Source organism: Oryctolagus cuniculus, chromosome 5 (genome assembly GCF_051225735.1).
Source record: "Oryctolagus cuniculus isolate XC-2025 breed Fujian yellow rabbit chromosome 5, ASM5122573v1, whole genome shotgun sequence".
Taxonomy (NCBI): domain Eukaryota; kingdom Metazoa; phylum Chordata; class Mammalia; order Lagomorpha; family Leporidae; genus Oryctolagus; species Oryctolagus cuniculus.
Window position 1 is genome coordinate 131893680 of NC_142871.1, and position 22416 is coordinate 131916095.

Below are 22416 nucleotides of genomic sequence, written 5' to 3' on the forward strand. Positions count from 1 at the left end.
GCTCCAGGTGTACCTGCTTTGCTCCTGCGCTAGCCACTGTGCTTACCTTTCCTGAATTGCCTTCTGCCTTCTCTTCTGCTTGCTTTGTGACCACCAGCCTGTGTTGAGCACCTGCTGCGTGCCGACCACGGGGGTGGTTCCCGAAGACGTGGCTCTAGCTCCTGCCCTCGCGTGGCATCCAGCCTCATAGGGGACGCATCATCTCCTGGCCCACGTTATGGTCAGGATGGGGGCCCAGTGGACATGGAATTCCTCACTCCAGACGAGGAACAAGAGCAGGGGGGAGTGCAGAGGGCGTCTATAGCAATGGCAGTGAGCAGCTGTTGGAGAAGCTGGGCCTTAGAGAAGCTGGCGCCGCACCCACACCATAGTCCTTTAATACAAACGTGAGGGGAGTTGGGCGTTGAGGCCACAGGTCCATCCCTGCATGGGAGGTAGAACTGGACTCAGCCTAAAGCTGGACGCACAACAAGAATGGCACCACCTGTGAGTGGGACCAGGAGGTTTCTGGCCCCCAGCCCAGGGTCCCAGCAGGAAACAGACTTTCTGCTCCAGGGCGTGGATGCAAAGTTACCTAGGAGACAGCTTAATCCTACACCTGGGCCTTGCAGTATCCAGATGGCAAGGGAGCCCTATGTTGAGAAACTAGCATGAAAACTGGCCAGAATCTTTGAACCCATTATCTTGGGCATAGGCAACCAAAAAAAACCACATCACAGACAGGCCTGGAAGGGCCCCAGTGGGACTTCCGTGGAAGATAATCCCACGGAATATGAGCCCACAGAGAACATTTTGAAACACATTTTAAAATACACTGCTAGGAGAACCAGTCCATAGACCCAGCAAATCGACCAATTCATAGCTACAATAGGGAAAATAAAGCAACCTGAAAGGCAATTCAAAATAAGTCTGTTTGAAATATTAGGGGGAATCCTGGAAGGAATGCAGTCTGTAAGGCAGGACGTGATAAAACTGATGACTCAGATACGGGCAAAGCAAATAGAACTCCAAGATATAAAAGTGATACAGTCCGTAAGATAATGTGGCCTCAGGGGTGGGTGTTGAAGCACGGTGGGTTAAGCTGCTGCTCAGACACCCACATGCATATCGCCCACACCAAGTCCCACCTCTGCTGTCCATCCAGCTCCCTGCTAATGCGATCCTGGGAGGCAGCAGGTGATGGCTCAAGGTGGTTGGGCCCCTGCCACCTGTTGAGGAGACTTGGATGGAGCTCTTGTCTCCTGGCTTTGGTTTGGCCCAGCCTTGGCTGTTGCAGGCATCTTGGGAAGTGAACCAGTGGTTCTGACTTGTTCTCGCTCTCTCTTCCTTTCAGATAAAAACGAATAAATAAACTTTCAAAAATTTGGGCTCAACACTCTAGAGCTAGCTAAAAAGAAAATTAGTGAATTGGATGGTCTAGGGAAGTCAGCCATTATGCAGGTTGGAGAAGACAGAGATGGAAGATGTAGAAAAGTGATGAACGAGGAGCTACAACAGATGCAGGCACGCCAGAAGGAGGCTAGGGGAGACAGAGAGAAAGACTGAGATTTGTGTGGGACTAAAGAAAGCTAGGAACTCTCAGATGGAGAAAACTAGCCTTGAGTGACGTGTAAACAAATTCCATCCACACAAACCACAACAAAGCCCTAAAACATCGCATACAAACAAACAAAAAAACCATATTTGTGGCCCTTTCCAACATTTTTGAAATCCATGCAGCTCCTTATAATATTCATGTCCATAGACCCCTCATACATAGGATTTCAAAAATTCTTTTTGGCGACAAAATAAACTTACCTTTTAGGTTTAAAATTTATTTATTTATTTGAAAGGCAGGGGGAGAGAGAGAGAGAGAGAGAGAGCAAGAGCGAGAGAGAGCCTGAGCTTCCATTTTCTGGTTTATTCTCCCAGTGTTCACAGCAGCGGGGGACTAGGTCAACCTGAAGCCAGGAGCCAGGGACTCCATCTGGGTCTCCCATGTGGGTGGCAGGGACCCAAGTGCTTGAGCCATCACGTGCTGCCTCCCAGGGTGAGCATTAGCAGTGCACTGGGATCAGGAATGGAGCTGGGACTTGAACACAGGCACTGTGATATGGGATGCAGGTGACCTAAGTAGCCTCTTTTTTTTTTTTTTAAAGATTTATTTGTTTATTATTTGAAAGGCAGAGTTACAGACACACACACATGCACACACACACACAGGGAAGGAGGGAGGGAGGGAGAGAGAGGTCTTCCATCTGCTGGTTCACTCTCCAAATGGCCACAATGGCCAGAGCTGAGCCAATCTGAAGCCAGGAGCTTCTTACGGGTCTCCCATGTGGGTGCAGGGGCCCAAGGACTTGGGCCATCTTCTACTGCTTTCCCAGATCATCGCAGAGAGCTGGATCGGAAGTGGAGCATCTGGGACTCAAACCGGCACCCATATGGGATGCCAGCATTGCAGGTGGCAGCTTTACCCGCTACGTCACAGCGCCGGCTCCCCTAAGTGGCCTCTTAACCACTGCACCAAATGCCCGCTCCAGACTTAGCTTTAACTGTATTTTCTGTGAACTTTTTGAGGTACCCTCCCATTAGTTATTGCTGCATAACAAATACTCCAAAATTCAGGAGCTGAAAGCAACGATCTCTCTCTCCCACAGTTCCTTTGAAAGGACAGGAATTCGGGCACCACTTGGCCAGAACCAGGGTCTCTCCCAAGGCTGCAGTCAAGGTATCCGCCAGGGATGTAGTCGGCTGAGGATGCCTAGGGCTGGAGGACCCATGTCCATGCCAACTCTGTTCCCCCTAAGTGCCCCTCCAGAGGCCACGCAGGACGTGTGAGCCGCTTTCCCCAGAGCAAGTGACCTGAGAGAGGCACCAGGGCGGAAGTCCCCCTTTGACCCCTAATGCTGGCGGTGACGCACTATTGCTGTTTTCCTGCTCTGTATCACTGGTCACACACACCCCTGCCCAGGACAGGAGGGTGTGAGGCCCAGGAGGCCATCTTGCAAGCTGGCTAGCACAGCCGCCTCTCACAGCTGAGACAAGTGAGCTAGCCCAGGCTGCCGAGCCAGGAAGTGGAATAACAATGTTATCAGAGTCTTACCCTTGCAGCCAGCCAGTGTGGTGTGCACTCCCGTAGTCTGACCTGGGTTCCCCAGGCCCTTCCCTGTGCAGCCGCCTGACCCGTCTGTGCATCGTGGCCAGTCTGCTTGGGTCCCTTTCCTAGGCCTGCCTGCACCCCACAGGCAGCCGTGGCAGGGGGCTGTTGCAGGGTGTCCAGCCCCGAGGTGTCCCCACCTCCTGCAGGATCTGACCCTGCCCTGCCCGGACTGGCCCAGGTGCGGTGGACCAAGACGGCGGGCAGTGCATCGGACAAGTTCCAGGAGACGTCGGTGTTTAACGAGACTCTGCGCATTGAGCGCATCGCACGCACGCAGGGTGGCCGCTACTACTGCAAGGCCGAGAACGGCGTGGGCGTGCCGGCCATCAAGTCCATCCGCGTGGACGTGCAGTGTGAGTGGAGGCCCTCCCGGAGCCCCAGGGGGCTGCTCGGGGTGGAGTGGGGTGGGGGGGCTCAACTGAGGAGTGGGCATGGAGAAGGGGCAATCGGCAAGAGCAAGACAATAGCACCCTCCTCTGTTGGAGCCCAGAGGGGGTGGTTCTGCTCTCCCTCGGCTGTGTACCTCCCTGTACCTTTTACACGGTCCCACCTAATCCCGAATGGCCTTGAGACACCCAGCAAGGTGGCCAGGGCAGCAGGATGGGTTGGATACTGCCCCTTTCACAGATGAGGAAACCAAGGTACCACGGGCGTGTGATACATCTGCAGGCGTGGATCTAGCTGAGGACGGGTCTCCTACCGTCCTCACATCTCAGCTTGGCCCCAGGGTCAGCACCGAGCCTTCCCTGCCACCCGTAGGAAGGACCACACACCCTCAGTCCTCGCTGCTGGTTGAATGGAAGTGCTCCAGCCCCTACCTCGCTCTGTGTTAGCCCCAGGAGCCTCTGTCGCTGCGTGCCACCACCTGTGTAGCCATCCTACCTGCTACCTATGTACAGTGGTGCCCTGGGTCTCATTCATGTCCCTCGTCAGTGACTGAGGTCATTTCCAGGGTCACTGGTGTTGGGAGGGACTGGCAGCCTCCCCACTGACCACCTGCACTCCTGGCCTTGGCTAAGGCTTCTGTTCAGGTGGGCTGTGGGATTCTCCATTGTAGGATGTAGGACATCCACTGTAGGGTGTTGGGATGTGGACTGTTGGTGACTGTGGTTCACAACCCTGGCGTACAGGAGAATCTCTAGGGGGAATCTGTAAAAAACGGTGATGCTCAGCCCTCCCCCACCTCGGGATTCTGATGGAATGGATGGAGGAGGGGGACTGACATCAGCATTTTTCCTTAAACTCTTTAAAAATTGAGGATTAACCTACATCCATTAGAGTACACCTGAAGTGTACTTTTCATTGGTTGTGTGTGTGTGCGTGTATGTGTGTGCATGGGTGTGTGTGTGTGTGTGTGTGTGTGTGTGAACGCCATCCAGTTCAAGGCATGTCCAGGACCTTGGAAAGTTCCCTCGTGCCCTCTCCCGTCAGTAACCCCCTGAGACAAGCCGCGTTCTGGCCTCTGACATCATCAATAGCCTTAGCCAGGCCTCAGTAGTAAAAGGAACATTTCCATGTGGTTCTTGCATACAAACAGGGCTGAGAGCCACCAAACTTGTCTGATTTTCCAACGTGGGCACTAAGGCCCGGAGAGATAAGGGACTTAGGCAGGTCCCACTACGAAGGAACCGGGTTTCCTGGTTTCCAGGCTGCAGCTGCTCTCTCCACCCCGTGGTGGGAAGGCATAGAGCTAGGCACCCCGAGGCAGGTCTCTGGGGAGGGATGGCTGGGGCGAGTCTGGGAAGCCATCGGATGCAGACCCCTGCCTCCAATGGGTTGGTCTAGCAAATAGGGCCTGGGGGGGACACATGGCTCCCTGGAAGTGCCCCCTTGGGGGCAGCTCGGCTGTGGGCTGCCAAGTACCCAAGTCTCCTTGGGGTCGCCCCTTCCTGATTGCGTGCTGACCCCGCCTTGCAGACCTGGACGAGCCGGTGCTCACTGTGCACCAGACGGTGAGCGACGTGCGGGGCAACTTCTACCAGGAGAAGACGGTGTTCCTGCGCTGCACGGTCAACTCCAACCCGCCCGCCCGCTTCATCTGGAAGCGGGGCTCCGACACGCTGTCCCACAGCCAGGACAATGGGGTCGACATCTACGAACCCCTCTACACCCAGGTCAGGACGGGCAGCTGGCTCGCCCCACCCTCCCAATGGTGCACCCACGAGGGAGGGAATCCTGGGGGCCCAGACTTGGGGAGCACGCATTTGGATTGGAGTTCACACAGCCTGGGCAGAAAAAAACAGGGATTAATGGTCAGGGAGCAGCGATGAGGATGGGAGCGTCCCTGGGGAAGCATGTGCTCCCCGGGTGTTGCCGGTTAGGAAAAGGCACCCTAGAGACAGGCCAGTCATCCCTGCCCACCGCTGGCTGGCCAAGGGTTGGGAAGCTGTGCACAGACACACAAGGGCTGGGAACAAAGAGATGCGTTCTCTTCCCATGGCCCCTGCAGCCCCAAGTGATGGGGGTGATGCCGTCCTGCCAGGGAAGGCTCTCCGAGGGTCAACCTCGTGTTTGTGTGGGTTGTGACACACAGCAGGTTTGCCTCCTCACCCCAACATGTCCCAGAATGGCAATGCTGAGTCCTGGTCCCCCAGAGTGCACCCCGGCAGCCTCAGGTGCAGAGAAGCCCAGGCTCAGAGCCCCGCGGTGGGTGGAGGTGGGGATGGGATTGAGAGCAGGAGTTGGCCATAGCCTCTGAAGCCGGAGGGGGAGTGGCAGGGTTCCTGGGAGACTCAAGCAGCCCCTCACCCCAGTGGTCCTTGCTGCCCAGGGGGAAACCAAGGTTCTGAAGCTGAAGAACCTGCGGCCCCAGGACTACGCCAGCTACACCTGCCAGGTGTCTGTGCGCAATGTGTGTGGCATCCCAGACAAGGCCATCACCTTCCGGCTCACCAACACCACAGGTACAGGCACCTGCCCACCCGTACCCCTTGCCTACTCGGATCAACCTCCCAACGAGGAGATGGTGCCTCCCCAACCCCTCTGCCTGGCTCCCTGTCTTCTCCCCATCCATCTTTCCTAAGATCCCACCTCCTTGTTCCCCTAGCACCGCCAGCCCTGAAGCTGTCCGTGAACGAGACGCTGGTGGTGAACCCTGGGGAGAACGTGACGGTGCAGTGTCTGCTGATGGGCGGCGATCCCCTACCCCAGCTGCAGTGGTCCCACGGGCCCGGCCCACTGCCCTTGGGTGCTCTGGCCCAGGGTGGCATCCTCAGCATCCCTTCGGTGCAGGCCCGGGACTCTGGCTACTACAACTGCACAGCCACCAACAACGTGGGCAACCCTGCCAAGAAGACGGTCAACCTGCTCGTGCGATGTACGTGGCCTTGGGAGGGCTGGGAGGGACCTTGTGAGGCAGGTGGGGACCCTGGCCTCCAGGAGCCACCAGGAGCTGGGACAGGGGCCTGCCTGCTTCCCTTTGGTAGGGGACATATGTGGAGGAGGCTTGTCCCCAAGAACTTTGCTCTATCCACAATTCAGCTGTCTGCTAGCAGATGGCAGGAGGATCCGAATAGGTGTAAAAGTTTGTGTATAGTTTGCAATTGGCATTTCCCAACTTAACCTCAGCAATCCGAGAAGTAGGAAGGGCTGGTGGTAATTACCTACTTTTTGTTTTTAAATAGGGAAACTGAGGCTGCAGTAAAAGCTAAATGTGGACATTCTGGACCAGCAGGGAAATTTCTTGGCTTCCTCTTTGCACAGTGGTTTCTTCATTATTAACTGAATTTAAGTGAAAAGAACACACAGTTCCATATAGATAAATCTGTATGAGCAAAGCATTTAATTATACCTGAAGACAATTGCTAAGTGTGGAAATACACAAAACTTGGAGGCTGGACTACCGAAGGAGACACATTTCCCTTACTAAACCTCAGCCTCAGAGTCATCATTAGCTGCTCCCTCTGATCTGGATTTCGCTGTTGTCATTTAAGAAGAAAACTTTGAATTCTTTTGCTTTTGCAGCTTTAGGTCTTTTTCCTTTCTTTCAAAGACCCAGGCTGCTTTCTTTAGTACTTGCAAGCACAGCTGTTGAATTCAGTGGAGCACCTCTGAGGACAGGCTCTTTGTTCATCCCCCACTGACTGACCAGGCTGTTTCTGACACTCCTCACGGAGAGAAGCTGGCTTCCCATGACTGCTTCTTCTTGTAAAAAAATTTATTTATTTGTTTGAAAGGCAGAGTTACAGAGAGACAGAGGCAGAGAGAGAGAGGTCTTCCATCTGCTGGTTCACTCCCCAAGTGGCCGTGATGGCTGGAGCTAGGCCGGTCTGAAGCCAGGAGCCTGGAGCTTCCTCTGGGTCTCCCACATGGGTACAGGGGTTCAAAGACTTTGGCCACCCTCTGCTGCTTTCCCAGGCGCATTAGCAGGCAGCTGGATCGGAAGTGGAGCAGCTGGATTCGAACCGGTGCTCATATGTGATGCTGGCACTGCAGGCGGCAGCTTTACCCACTGTGCCACAGCGCCGGCCCCTTTCCATGACTTGTTAATCAAAATGAGACTGTGGCTCTCTGATGACTGCTTTTCCCACCGATGGTTCTTTCCCATCGGAAGACTACTTTTCTCCACGTAATTCCGTGTAGCCTTTAAAGCCCTGGCTGTTGAGCTCTAATTGACACCCAGTGCTTAGGCCACACTCGGGTGCCTATGCAGCCTGCTGTGCCAAGTGCAGTCCTGGCTCATGGCTGTTGTGCCAGGGTCCCATCCAGCCCATTAAGAGCTCTTAACTCTTGGCTTGCTTCAAACACAATCCAAGTCTTTCTAAAGAGGCCAGACCCTTTTCTTTCCCAACCCTGTGTTTTTATGCAATTGCATGTAAATGATTGTATTGACCTTTTATATATAAAAGTTGCGCCAACTAGTTGCAAGGAATCGAACAGCATAAAGGGTAAAATGTACAGATTAGATTCAGTTACCCTCAGTTCAACTCTCTGCTTAGAACCAGTGTTATATTCTGGTACATTCTTCCATATTTCTAATTTGCATATTCAAGGTTTAAAACAATAAAAATAAAGCAGCATAGCAATCAAGAGTCTGCAGGCTCTGACTGGAGTTTGAAAGTGGTGACGTGGGGGCAGGTTACTTAAACAGCTCCAGCCTCAGTTGCCCCCTCTGTAAAATGGGCCAGCAAAGACACCTTGAAGATTGCAGGCCGTGTTGAGTGAGTAAATCCGTGTGACGAGCTTCGAGCCCTGAGGGTCATGGTTACCAGGAAACCTGCTTTCCTGCAGTGAGCTTTGTCCAACTTTTTAAAACATCTGAGCAGACAGAGCAACTTCCAAGCCGAGGAAAGTGCTGGGGGCTCTCCTGGTAGAGGGGAGTCTCCAGCAACCGGGAGGGCCAGTTTGAGGGGAGGAGCTAGGTCGGTGGAGCTAGAACATGGACCCCTGGCTCTGGGCCAGCCCTGGCCACTGTTCCCTCCTGTCCGCACGCAGCCATGAAGAACGCCACGTTCCAGATCACTCCTGATATGATCAAGGAGAGTGAGAACATACAGCTGGGCCAGGACCTGAAGCTGTCCTGCCACGTGGACGCAGTGCCCCAGGAGAAGGTGACCTACCAGTGGTTCAAGAACGGCAAGCCGGCGCGCATGTCCAAGCGACTGCTGGTGACCCGCAATGACCCCGAGCTGCCGGCCGTCACCAGCAGCCTGGAGCTCATCGACCTGCACTTCAGCGACTACGGCACCTACCTGTGCATGGCTTCCTTCCCCGGGGCGCCCGTGCCGGACCTCAGTGTCGAGGTCAACATCTCCTCCGAGACAGGTGGGCAGCGCGGGGGAGGCGTGAAGGCGTTGGAGAGTCCCCGAGTGGGGAGATGGGGGCATTTTTTCAAGCCGCACACACCCGTTGAGCCCGTTATTTGCCAGGCGCTATACTAGGCCCTGCAGTGGAACAGTGAGCAAAACAGGTTCTGTGCTCATTGAACTTAGCAGGAAGGCAAGCATGCCTCAGGAAGTCTCACAGATAAGTGGATGATCACAAACCTGACACGTGAGAGTCTGGAAAGGGTCCCTGAGATCACGCATTTCAGCTGAGACCCGAGAGGTAAGGCTAGGATTTTTCTAGGCAAAGGAGAGCCAGGGAGGATCGGGCGGTGTGGACTGAGGAATGAGCATGTGCAAAGGCCCTGAGGCTGGTAAGGGAACTGGAGACTGTGGCAGCTGGGAGAATGGAGTGAGAAGATTGGGAGAAGGCACCGAGGCTGCTTTAGTTTGTGGAAGCTGCCATGACAAAATATCACAGTCTGGGTGGCTTAGGCAATAGCAATCAGTTTTTCACAGTTTTTGCGTCCAGAAGTCCGAGATCAAGGCGTTGGCAGGGTTGATTCCTTCTGAGGGCTCCCCCTGGCTTAGGGGGCAGCCGCCTTCTCCCTGTGTCTTCATGTGGTCTTTTATGTGTATCTGCGTCAGACTGGGTCGGGGCCACCTTAGCCACCTCTTACAGCTTAAATGACCTTTTTAAAGGCAGGGTGGCCACACGCAGTCGCATTCCAAGGTGCCGGGGGCTAGGACTTCAACATGCAGATTTAGGGTCACATGATCCAGCCCATAACATAGGCTGTGGTTAGGACTCGGTTTGTTGGAAACTTTTATTTTTTTATTTGAAATGGAGAGGGAAGGAAGCGGGGGTGGTGGGGAGGGAATACATCTCCCATCTGCTGGTTTAGTCCCCAAATGCCTGTAACAGTGGTGTTGGGCCAGGACCCAGGAACTCGATCCAGGTCTTCCATGGGGGTGGCAGGGACCCAAGTCCTTCAGCCATCACCTGCTGTCTCCCAGGCGTGCATCGGCAGGCAACTGGAATCGGAAGTGGAGCCAACCTGGCACTTCGGTTTGGGATGTAGATGTCCCAAGTGGTGTCTCAACCACTAGCAAAATGCCCTGCTCCGAGACTTGGCTCTTTAGCCCCGGAGTAATGATGGTGTGATAATGGCTAGCACTTCTTGAGCGTTTACTGTGTGTGTGTGCTGATCTCACAGAAATCTGTCTCGTGTTTGTGATTTCCCTTGCCGCACCATAGTTTGTCCTTCATGAAGGACCTGAACTTGGGAAGTTTGAGAACTTTGCCCAGGTTGGACGATAGTAAGTGGCGGAGCCTGCCGTCAGCCCCCAGCGGAGAGTTTATACCTGGGTAGTGGCCGCAGCATCTTGTCTGCATCCCAGCAGCATGCCGAGGGGCAGGCTGACTTTGGCAGCTGTCACCCAGTGCCCACCTGCAGAAAGGAAGACTAATAAGTATTGGCGGTATTTCTTCCCTTGGCCCGTCGTCTCTCTGGGCCTCGGGTTGTCTTGGTGAGACTGGATCAGACCGCCACAAGGAAAGGCTGGGTAAAACTGGAGAGGGTAGGAAGGAGTGGGAGAGGACTGGAACTCCAGCGATTCCACTGTTCTTTTTTGGAAACAGCTGTGTGCTGAGCCCTGGGTGAGAAGCTGGAGGCTCAGGCACGGATGCCAGCTGTTCTGAAGGGCTCGCTGCCTGGCCACGTTAGAGGGGAGGGGCGAGGCAGGAAAGAGGCAGGCCTTGGACATGTGACGTGGGAGGGTCCTGTGGACATCCTGGAAGATGCTAAAGGAGGAGGGACAGGCTACCTGGGGACGCCGGCCAGGGGCTCCCAGAGGAGGCGTGCTGTGAGTGAGTTGGGAGTGGGAGCGGGAATTGGCCAGCTGGGGGTCAGACAAGCCCACGAGAGGCTGTAGCAGCCTCTTTTGTGGAAAAGACTTGTGTACAGGGAGGGTATTCCTTACAAGTGGGTCCCTCGGCTGGGACACAGGACAAGAGATGGCACACAAAGCCAGGGAATGCCAGAGGCCTGGCACAAAAGTCATCTTTGCAGAGCTGGAGAGTTTGTGCCTTAACCCAAGGCCTTGAAAGCAGAGACAGCTCTTGAGCTGTGGGGGGTGTGGAAGTGTCAGGAGCTGGGAGGTTTAGAGACAGGTGAGGGCCGCTGCCCGCAGCATGGAAGCTTTCTAAGGACCCGTGCAAATGATTTAGACCGGGGAAGAGAAATTAATTGGCTCCAAAACACAAGGAGAAAGACTTCAGAATTAAAGTCAGTAAGTGTGTAAGTGTTTATGGAGCTTAAATTATGCTAATTAGATAACTGGCCTCAGCTTGCCTACAGACAGCTGTACAAACAATCACTCCAGGGGCCGGCGCTGGGGCACAGTGGATTAATTTGACATCAGCAGCACCCGCATCCTGTATAGGCGCCAGTTTGGTTCCTGGCTGCTCTACTTGCAATCCAGTTCTCTGCTAATGCACCTGGGATAGCAGCAAAAGATGGCCCAAGTCTTTGGGTCCCTGCACCCGCATGGGAGACCCAGATGAAACTCCTGGCTTTTGTCTAGCCCAGCCCTGGCTATTGCAATCATTTGGGGAATGAACCAGCAGATGGAAGATCTCTTTCTCTCTGTCTCTCCCTCTCTCTAATTCTGACTTTCAAATAAATAAATCTTTTTTTAAAAAATCACTTCATATTTGATTATACTTAAGGCATTTTGAAAAGATTTATTTATTTGAAAGGTAGGATTAGAGAGAGAGAGATCTTCCATCTGCTGGTTCGCTCCCCAAATGGCTGCAACAGCCAGGGTTGGGCCAAGCTGAAGCCAGGAGCCAGGAATGGCAGGGGCCCACACACCTGGGCCATCTTCTGCTGCTCTCCCAGGCTCAGTAAACGGAGCTGGATCAGAAGTGGAGCAGCCAGGACATGCTGGCATCATAAGCAGCGGCTTAGCTATTTTAATGTTAATGCATGAGTACATTTTACTTTGCTTGAAGTGGTGCAGGATGGGACCCGTGGAGGTCTTGCAAAGACCTTCGGGTTGAGCCGGGTGCTGGGTTGGGTCGATTCAGTTATGAATCCCCCACTGTGACTCTCACAAGCTGGCTCGGCAATTCTTCCTCCAGGGAGGCTGGCTGGTGGCTCTGCTCCAACAAGCCCTCAGGGCCGCAGGCTCCGTCTGGGTTGCTGTTCCATCATCCTTAGCACCGGCCACCCTGTCCACAATGGCAGCTCCAGCTGCAGCTGTCTGCATGCTTGGGGGGGGGGGGGCGATGGAGAGGAGGGACACAGCTGCTGCTTTTAAAGACTCACTGCCCCTCATCTCCTGCAGGCCAGAGTGTAGGTGTGTGGCCACCGCTAGCCACAGGCAGGCGGGGAAGAGAAGTCTTTATTCTGAGTGCCCTGAGAGAGCCAGGCATTGCACTGCTTGGGGAGGAAGAAGGAGAATGTGGGGCAGACCATGGCAAGAAGGACGAGGGCTTTAAGTGGGGGTAGGAGAGAGAAGAGACGTTTAGTGGAAGTGTTTGAAAGGTGGCAGGGTTCCTTCAGAGCTGGGAGCCCCTGGGGGCCGGACCGTGGGAAGCCTGGGAGGAGGGAGGAAGGCAGGAGCACCCCCGCAGGGGCCAGGGCCGTGGCGCCCTAACTCCACTGCTCTTTGCGCCCCCACCCCGCAGTGCCACCCACCATCAGTGTGCCCAAGGGCAGAGCCGTGGTGACTGTGCGGGAGGGCTCGCCTGCAGAGCTGCAGTGTGAGGTGCGGGGCAAGCCACGGCCACCCGTCCTCTGGTCCCGCGTGGACAAGGAGGCCATCCTGCTGCCGTCGGGGCTACTGCTGGAGGAGACTCCGGACGGGAAGCTGCGGCTGGAGCGCGTGAGCCGAGACATGAGCGGGACCTACCGCTGCCAGACGGCCCGCTACAATGGCTTCAACGTGCGGCCCCGCGAGGCCCAGGTGCAGCTCAACGTGCAGTGTGAGTCCCTGTGCACCCTCCCCCGCTGCCTCCGCGGCTCCTACCCTCCCGGCCCCCTCCACGCCCCCGCGTGTCCTTGGCCTCGCTTCCACCGTCCAGTGCGCCTCCGTCTTTCCTTTCAGGGCCTCGGCGAACAAAGAAATAACTTGATCTTGACAGGTGGAAATGGGATTTTGAAGGAGGAAGGCACCTCAAGGGGTGCACATTCCCTGATAACAAAATGATGAAATTAACCCACCTTGTGCCAAACACAAGAGCCTTTTAATGCGCAAACCCAGTGGCCCCGCCACAGCCCCATGAGTAGATTCTGTTGTCCCCGTCTTTACAGATGGGGAAACAGGTGCAGCGGTTCAGGGGCAGCGGGACAGAGGCAGGGCTGGGATCCGAACCGAACCCGTCCAACCCTGATGCTTCGTGGGGGTGAGGGGCCCCCTTAAGGCATGACGGAGACCCAGTCTGGGACGCATGCCTGGTGGGAGTGGGCCCCGGGGGGTCGGGGAGGTAGCGTGGAGGTAGCAGGACACTCTCAGACCCCACGGGCCCCGCTGACCGCCGCCCCCTCCCCCAGTCCCGCCGGAGGTGGAGCCCAGCTCCCAGGACGTGCGCCAGGCGCTGGGCCGGCCGGTGCTCCTGCGCTGCACGCTCCTGCGAGGGAGCCCCCAGCGCATCGCCTCAGCCGTGTGGCGCTTCAAAGGGCAGCTGCTGCCGCTGCCGCCCATTGTCGCTGCCGCCGCCACCGAGACCTCCGACCACGCCGAGCTGCGCCTCGACGCCGTGACCCGCGACAGCAGCGGCAGCTACGAGTGCAGCGTCTCCAACGACGTGGGCTCGGCCACCTGCCTCTTTCACGTCTCGGGTGAGCGTCCCGTCGGTCCCGCCCGCTCGCCACGCCCACCAGGGTCGGGCCCCGCCCCTTCGAGATCGGCGTACCGGAGACCCACGCCCTTCCAAGGCCCGCCCACCTGGGCCTAGATCCCGCCCCCATTTCAGCTGGACCCAATCCTTGACTTCCAGCTTCGCCCCCTCCAGGCACGGGCCACACCTCCTCACTCACCCTTTCAAGGCACCAGGGCGAGGCCACGCCCACGTAAACCTAAGCCCCATCCTAAAGCCTCGTCCAATCTCAGCTCTGGGTTTCCAGCCCTCCGTTCCCACCCACACCTCATTTAGACCCGCTCAGCCTGGGCACCATCCGGTCTCAGCCTTGGGGTTTCCAGCCCTTGCTCCTGTCTGGTGACGGTGGCTACAAGACAGAGAATCCCTCAGGGGCCCCAGTTGTAGTTTGGAGAGCAGCTGTTGTTGTTGTCCGAGTGGCTCTGAGCCAGCCAGCACACATTTCCCAGGCTGTCATCCTGGAGCCACCCAGAACCCCTCTGCCCCGGCTCTTCATCACATCACTCCCCGGAGGACTGTCTGGGGCTGCAGCGGGCCCTGTGTGGGTCAGAAGGGAGTGGAGGGCGTGGTGAGGGCTGAGGGGCACATGGAGGAGCTGTGGGGGCTGCCCACAGCCTCTCCTTCCTGCCCTTGGGGAGAGCTCCCCGCCAGCGCTGGTGGCAGCAGCAGGCATGCCTGGCCCCCGGTCCACTGCACCCCCAGCTGGCCGGGGGTCCCTTCAGCTGCTGTTGCAGCAGGGGGCCAGGACCACAGGTGGCTGACCATGTCCTCAGCCCTGCCAGCCAGAGGCCCCTGTGACATTTCCCACCTCCTTCCCTCCTCCCCTGTTCTCCTGTGTCCCGTCTCCCCACCTTTCTGCCTCTCTCTGTCCCTCTCCTCTCTCCCCTTCCTTCCCTCTCAACACCCCTGACCTTCTGTTGTGTCTAACCCCCCCCATCCTCTTTCCCTTGATATCCCTCCTCTGCGTCTCCCCAAACTTCTCTGACCCTTCCGGGGCTTCTCCTCACTCCTCCCCAATATCCCTTCCTGGAATTTGCAATCTCTCCTCCTTCCCTGCTACCTGGTCTTCGTTCTGCTCGAACCCCTCCTCTCCCAATGCCTCCCCTCCTCACAACGTCCCCTTTCTCTTTGTCTCCCCCACGCCCTCTCTCTGCTCTGTCCCTTCCTCTCGCCTCCCTCTCCCATGCCTACTTTCTCTGTGTCTCTTCCCACCCTCCCACCCTCCCCGGCTCCCTGCCCCCTGCCCCCTGCCCCCTGCCCGCCCTCTCAGCCAAAGCCTACAGCCCGGAGTTTTACTTCGACACCCCCAACCCCACCCGCAGCCACAAGCTGTCCAAGAACTACTCGTATGTGCTGCAGTGGACGCAGAGGGAGCCCGACGCAGTGGACCCTGTGCTCAGCTACAGACTCAGTGTCCGCCAGGTGGGCCGCGGGCAGCAGGGACGCTGGACATGCTCGAGGCCAGAGGAGGGGGTTGGAGGCAGGGGCTCTGACGCGCTCACTCTTCCGGACAACTCTCTGGAGGCGGACAGTGTGCTGGGTTAGCGGTAGGGAGCTGGCAGCCTCAGGGACCTTCCCTCTGGGCACAGCACTGAGCACTGAGCAAGGATCCACCAACTCCGTGGGAGAACCAGCACCGCTCACGTCACACCAGACCTGCTCCCATGCCCAGTGTAGTCTCTGGTGCCCAGCCCCAAGGCAGGGGCTGTGTGGGTAGAGCAGGGCTCTGGGGCAGGCTGCCGAGGTGAGGAGTCAGCTTGGTATGAGCTTGGAGAAGCCGCATCTCTTTGGCTTCAGTTTCCTGATCTGTAAAATGGGAGTAATTCTAATACCCTACCTCACCAGACTGGTGTCTGGGCACTGAGTGAGCGAGTAACGGCAAAGCATTCATAGCGCTGTCCAGTCCAGCGCATCTGTTGCTTGGTTCTTTTTTTTTTTTTTTTTTAAGATTTTATTTATTTGAGAGGTAAAGTTACAGACAGTGAGAGGGAGAGACAGAGAGAAAGGTCTTCCATCTGCTGGTTTACTCCCCAAATTGCTGAAGCCAGGAGCCAGGAGCTTCTTCCAGGTCTCCTACACAGGTGAAGGGGCCCAAGGACTTGGGCCATCTTCTACTGCTTTCCCAGGCCATAACAGAGAGCTGGATCCCAAGAGGAGCAGCCAGGACTCGAACCGGCGTCCATATGGGATGCCGGTACTGCAGGGGAAGGATTAGCCCACTGCACTACAGCTACTGCCCCTGTTGCTCAATTCTTGTTGCTGTCAGTGTTCTCGCGTTAAGACAGCCCTGAGAGGCAGGTGGGGAAGGGGCGACTGCCCCATGTCCCTAGTCCTTTGCTTTTTTTGCTCCCCCATGCTGCCCCCCTCCCAAGTCATGCGGGGGCCTGGGCTGGTGCGTCACGGAGGGCACAGCATGCTGGGCATCTGGGAACTCCCTGTGTCTGCAGTTGAACCAGCACAACACCGTGGTCAAGGCCATCCCAGTGCGGCGAGTGGAGAAGGGGCAACTGCTGGAGTACGTGCTGGCTGACCTGCGAGTGCCCCATAGCTACGAGATCCGCCTCACGCCCTACACCACCTTTGGGGCTGGCGACATGGCCTCCCGCATCATCCACTACACAGAGCGTAGGTGGCCGTGCTGGGGAATGGGGTGGGCCCAGCGCACGCCCAGGGACACCCTCCACCACCACCCCCACCACCACCATTCTGAGCCAGGGGCTCCCTGCTCTGCACTCTCCCGCCTGTCACTGCAGGCCTGGCCCGCTGCCCCCAGTCCTGGCTCTGAGAACCCCGCCCCCGGGTCCCGAGCCCAGCTCCTTTCTGCACAGCCTCACGCCTTGTTCTGACTTGGTTTCCTTGCTTGCTTTCTCAGCCATCAACTCTCCGAACCTGTCAGGTGAGAAGCCCCCACCACCATTCCCCTTGCCTCCCCCTTCCCCATGGGGACATAAGCACTCTCATGGTAAGAGGAGGGGGCCCTGAGAGACACCCAAAGAGAGGAGACAACCCCCTGGGCTTCCAGGGCACCAGGGCCGGCAGACAGAAGGAAGGTGGGCTGGCATTTGTGACCTGTGCATCCCCAGGGATCTGTAGGTAGAATTCAGGGCATCTAAGACCCTGGAAGGCGCACGTTGTTTTTGATTTTCCCTGTCTTCTGGCTGAAATCCAATGTGCCCCTCCATGACGAACTTGGGTGACGAGCCCCGGAAGTGTGAACAGCACCTGTGCCTTGGTCATCCTAGAAGCCCCTTGTCTTCAGCTCACTTACTGTCATTTACGTCAGCAGTCGGGAGGAAACCTCACCCTAGCTCTCGTGATTTAAGTGGACAGTGAAGGAGCTCACTTGTTACTGTGTAACAAACTCAGAAATACACCTGCCTTTCAGTATATTTCATTTTGTACTTCTACAGTCATTCTTCTAGCAGGCTCTTCAGGCTGCACTAGATGCCAGAAAGTTCAGTGGCAGAAAAAAAGGCTAAGAAGTTCGGTACAGGCAGCGAATGTATCATGAGCCCTGTTGCCTGCTCCCTCAAGCCCGTGAACCATGGGCTCATCGCTTGGATGCTGGGAGCTGCTTCCAGGGATGGAGGGAGGCCTGGAGGCGGGGAGGGACCGAGGCAGCTGACCCTCCCGGGCGTCCGTGCAGATAACACCTGCCACTTTGAGGATGAGAAGATCTGTGGCTACACCCAGGACCTGACGGACAACTTCGACTGGACGCGGCAGAATGCCCTCACCCAGAACCCCAAGCGCTCCCCCAACACCGGCCCCCCCACCGACATCAGCGGCACCCCTGAGGGTGAGGACCTGGCCTGCTGCTGGCAAGGGGGCACCATTTTAGGGAGGGTGTTGGCCCAGGGGTCCCAGTCGGCTGCGGTGGGGGTGAGGAGACACAGCCCCATCCTCAGGGAGCCCCAGTCCGAGCGGGGAGGCCCAGCTGTGTCCTGACGGGCTTGGGAAGCAGGGGATCCCGTACAGCTGAGAACCCGTGAATGCTGTGTAGCTCCCTGTGTTGCACAGTGGGGAGGGAGGATGGGTGAGCCCCCTGGGTCCAGGCAGCTGAAGACTGGGCAGAGGGGAAGAGGGTAGGGGAGGCCCGGGTGGGAGGGAGGGAGCCTGTTGGTGCATCGCCCCTCGCCCGCAGGCTACTACATGTTCATTGAGACGTCGAGGCCCCGGGAGCTGGGGGACCGGGCAAGGCTGGTGAGTCCCCTGTACAACGCCAGCGCCAAGTTCTACTGTGTCTCCTTCTTCTACCACATGTACGGGAAGCACATTGGTGAGTGGCGGGTGGGGGCGGGCGGGCAGGAGTCGGACCCAGTGCTGCCAGGGCCAGTGACATCCTGGCTGCCCTGCATCCGCAGTCTCCTTAACCCTCACAGCCGCGCCTACCAACAACTCCGGGAGGTTAAGCATTTGCCCAAGACCACACAGCACGGCCACCAGCGTCTCAGGTTTTCCTAGTACCTAAAGTGAGGATTGGAAGGGTGCTGCTTTGTGAGCAGGGGGAGGAAGTCCCGCTCCCTAAGTGCAGGAGTGAACTTGAACTTGAGTGCCCTTTGGGAAGGGACGGCCCCCATAGGAGTGTGATGTCCGTGAAGGAGCTCCTGCTCTGTGCCTGGTTATCCGGGCAGCCGTGAACGAGGCAGGTGAGTTCCCTGCCCTCTTGGCACCGGGCCGGCAGGAGAGACGAAACATCGAAAGGCACCGCCGAGCGTGGGCTTGGTGAGTGCCGAGGCCGGGGACAGACAGTGAGCGCCGACCCATGCGGGAGCAGTGCTTGTCCGAGCCTCTCCTGGGGAAATGGCTTTTCCAAATGTTGTGTAGCGCATTTCACAGGGGTCCAAAGGTACATGACGAAGTCCCCTCCCGTGCCAGTCCTCCTGCCACCTAGAAACCCAGAGGCAATTCGTAGACTGGGCTTGGGGCAGAGTTCCAGAGATCCTTGTTGCGTGAAGAAGCCAGGACAGACACACAGACACGCCCGCGCTGCATTTGGCTCCCCTGTTTTGCACACGTCCTGTAGCCGGGTGTCCCCCAAAACCCGGACCCAGGGAGCCTTTTGCAGCCGCAAGAAGCTTCTTCAGGGCTTCGTTGGTCCACGGAAGAGGAGCGGCAGGCAGCCTGACTCAGCGTGGAGGAGGGGCCTCGGCCCACGCCCTGGGAACCAGGACAGGGTGGGATGGAGGGGTCTGGGTCCACAGAGACCCTCAAACCATCCACACCGAGGGCTTTGTGAGAGCTTCCTGCGGGGTGGGTGACGGCAGGGGCCCACCAAGTTGAATTCTGTGTAAGACCCTGAAAGCATCAACTCTATTCAGCAAAGGAGTTGGCTGTCCTGGGCGCTGGGCAGTGTCCTGTCCCTGGACAGAAATAGAAATGTCCAGCAGGGCTGCCATGGAAGGGGACCCTGCTGGTGTCCCTTCTCAGGCCCCTCCCACCTCTCCCCTGCTCAGCCCCCCTTCCATCCCCCAAGGCTCCCAGCATCATCGTCTCCGCCCTGCACGCCTGGTCTGCCTCTGCCTGCCACTCAGCTGTAGTGCACGGGTCTCCTTGCTTTCCTTTCAGCCCCGAAGCACCTCCCTGCCCAGCAAGGCCTTTGTGTGAGATGTTCCCCCAGCCCGGGACATCCCTCCCTCCCCCCTTCACTCGCGTCTCCACACGAGGTCCCCGACCACCCTTCCAGAAGACTTCTCTGCCCTTCCATGTTCTTTATGGAACATAAGTGCCACAGGGCCCAGGTCTTTGTCTCGTCCCGGGTGCCTGGGACAGTGCCTGGCACGTCGTGATGCCCAGTTAGTTCAAGGAATGAGTGAATGAATGTGTGAGGGAGGTTCCGGCTTGGTCAAGCTGAGGAAGACTTCCTAGAGAGACCTTTAAGAGCAGGAAGAATTTGTCCAGGGGGAAAGTGCTAGGGGAAGGCGTCTCCAATAGAGGGAAGAGTTGCCTGAGCAAAGGCCCAGGGGCCGGGTAGCTGGAGTGCTTCCAGACACCAGCGCCTGGGTCCACCTGGCTTTTAGGTGGGCGGGCGATGTGGAAGAAGTAGTGAACAGAACTGTTCTTTCTCAGAGAAATCATTTCTTTTTGACATCCCATACCAATTACGTGTCAACTTGTTATATATTCAGATAATTAAAGCTGCAGTATTAGTGAGGTACAGTGGGATGACTTGGTACAGTACACAGTGTGTGGAGGTCAGGTCAGGGCAATGAGCAGCTCCTAGGACATTCATCCTTTCCCTGAGCTACGACTCTTGCAGCTCCTCCTCCTGTTCTTCTTTTAAAGAACAAGCGTGAGCTGTGGTCAGCCGACTGTGCTGCCCCAGGAACCTGTCCCTCCCATGCGTCTGGATCTCACTGTCCAGCTCCCGGTGCTCCCAGGCAGGCCCACCATTCAGGGAGCTCAGGGTCTTGGCCCTGGCTGGCCCCTATGGTGGGATTTCAGGAAGCCCCAGTCAGGGAGGGGCTGGGGCCTGACGGGGTGCTCAGCGTGTTGGGCAAGAAATCGCTGGTTGTCTGAGCTGTGTGGAAGCAGGCTTCCCCACCAGGGAAGGGGAGTGGGAGGAAGAAGACAGGGTAGGGGGACTGAGTCTGAACCCCAGGGGGTGGGGACAGATCTCCAGGAGCCGGAAGAAAGAGCAGTCCTTTTGGGGCTGGTGAGTGCCCCCCGAAAGACACTGGAACTTGGGCCCTTCGGAAACCGGGGCAGATACTTCCTGTCCTACAGGGTGCTGGCTGCCACCCCCTCTGGGGCCCATCTTGTTTTGGGAGGGCCCAAGTGCCCTGAACCTTTGGATCCCCCCAGGCCTGCCTGTGCTGTCAGGGAGGCAGTGTTCCGTGCTGTCTTGGCCCCTCCTCCCCTCCCCTCCCCCCTGCCTGGCAGCTCTGGGCACCAGCTGTCCCCAGACCTTGTGTCTCGCCGGCTCTCCTTGGTCCAAGCCAACTCCTTTCATCCCAGGCAGGTAACATTTGGTGGCTCTCCCCCACCGGGGGGTCTGTCTGGTGTCACAGATGGTGTGTCTTTGTCTGTGGGCAGTGCCATGCAAATGGCAGCCACCAGGCGCTGTGTAAGATTGATTCCTTTCCCTCGGAGCCAGCTCTTTCATGTCACTGGGGGTTTGGGCGGGGCTGGAAGGGACAGGGAGGGGGCACTGACTGCTTAGGTACTCTTAGCCAAGCCATCACCCCTTCCTTCTCCAGTGTCTTGGATGCAGATTCCCGGGTCCCAGTGGCTGTGGGAACAAGGGCTGAGCAGCCCCAGGCTCCTGCCCCCAAAGTCTCACACTCATTCTCCCCAGAGCTCTGTAGCACGTGTGTTGATGTCTTTCTCCCGATCGTTTCATTCTCTCTTTTAGCATTGTCTTAAGCATGGTTATTAGAGACATCTGGGTTTGGAGAGCTAGCTTTATTCGCCATATAAAATATGCAAATTAGCACTAAAATTGTTACTACCGCTTGCTCTACCTCCAGAGACTGTGCGGGGCTAGGGGCACGCTCTGTGCTCACACGTAGGTCCCAGTGCCCTGGGACAGCCAGCACCGCTGTTAGAGGGGAGGGGTTGGTGGCGGGCAGGGGAGGAGGGCGTCTGTGGCAGGTGGGGAAGGGTCAGGGTGGCCTTGCCAGACCTCACTGCCCCTTCTCTCCACCCCTCCCCCAGGCTCCCTCAACCTCCTGGTGCGGTCCCGGAACAAAGGGGCTCTGGACACGCACGCCTGGTCCCTGAGCGGCAATAAGGGCAACGTGTGGCAGCAGGCCCACGTGCCCATCAACCCCAGTGGGCCCTTCCAGGTGAGGCTGCTGGGCGCTCCAGGGAGGGCCACGTGAGCAGGCCGTAATGCTAGCGCCTGGGGGGTTTCCAGGTGGATTGAGGGGAACAGGCTGGGTGGGGCAGGGCAGCCGCTGTGTCTGTCACAGTCTGCCAAACTCCTGCTCCCTGCTCTCTGACCCCGCCCCAGATTATTTTTGAGGGGGTTCGAGGCTCTGGCTACCTGGGGGATATCGCCATCGATGACGTCACACTGAAGAAGGGAGAGTGTCCCCGGAAGCAGATGGATCCCAACAAAGGTGCAGGGCGGGGCAGGTGGCAGCATGGGGCTGCACCTGTGGGGGGCAGGCTGTAGGGGGAGGGTGCCTGTCGTGGGAGGGGGCTTTTGTCTGCCTGGCGTTCGGACTGCCTGGGTGACGGGAACCGTGTGTCTGTGACTGCAAGTGTGCACCCACCTGGCCCCACCTGACTCAGACTGTAGGGCCGCCCTCCCTGCAAGCTGACTGCAGTGTTTATAGTGTCTGAGTGTCTCTGTATACCTGCAGCCCTGGACAGGAATGTGGGCCTTCCGGGGACCAGGTGTTCCCAACAGCAACAGCAGCAGCTTACTGAGTACCAAGCAAGCCACAAAAGCCTGCATAAGCGTGTTTCACTTCGCCCTTGCCACGGTCCTATTAGACCCATTTTACAGATCAGGACACCAAAGGCTGTTGAGGTTGAATAAATTGCTCTGCACCTTTGTGAGCCCACTAGCAGGCCGGGTTAACCCCTATATGTATGTATATGAGTGTGTCTGTGTCCCCCAGAGACCCAGGGCAGAGTGCCAGGCACCCCCCATGGCTACCCTGTCCCCACTCCCTGCC

General features: G+C 57.3%; 1 protein-coding gene across 2 annotated transcripts in view; it reads left to right on the top strand.

Moving 5' to 3' along the window:
• MDGA1 (MAM domain containing glycosylphosphatidylinositol anchor 1) overlaps nucleotides 1–22416 on the top strand; it is a 58542-nt gene that overhangs the window by 31680 nt on the left and 4446 nt on the right. Inside the window, exons 3-16 of one of the 2 annotated variants that reach the window (XM_051854779.3) lie at nucleotides 3321–3495; nucleotides 5060–5256; nucleotides 5913–6045; nucleotides 6189–6458; nucleotides 8576–8905; nucleotides 12599–12895; nucleotides 13464–13751; nucleotides 15060–15211; nucleotides 16237–16414; nucleotides 16662–16685; nucleotides 17436–17588; nucleotides 17934–18068; nucleotides 21446–21576; nucleotides 21744–21852. In XM_051854779.3, coding sequence (XP_051710739.1) covers nucleotides 3321–3495; nucleotides 5060–5256; nucleotides 5913–6045; nucleotides 6189–6458; nucleotides 8576–8905; nucleotides 12599–12895; nucleotides 13464–13751; nucleotides 15060–15211; nucleotides 16237–16414; nucleotides 16662–16685; nucleotides 17436–17588; nucleotides 17934–18068; nucleotides 21446–21576; nucleotides 21744–21852 — 2572 coding nt within the window. Of the gene's footprint in view, nucleotides 1–3320; nucleotides 3496–5059; nucleotides 5257–5912; nucleotides 6046–6188; nucleotides 6459–8575; nucleotides 8906–12598; nucleotides 12896–13463; nucleotides 13752–15059; nucleotides 15212–16236; nucleotides 16415–16661; nucleotides 16686–17435; nucleotides 17589–17933; nucleotides 18069–21445; nucleotides 21577–21743; nucleotides 21853–22416 lie in introns of those variants that run through there. The other variant, XM_089333981.1, reaches the window with a different exon arrangement.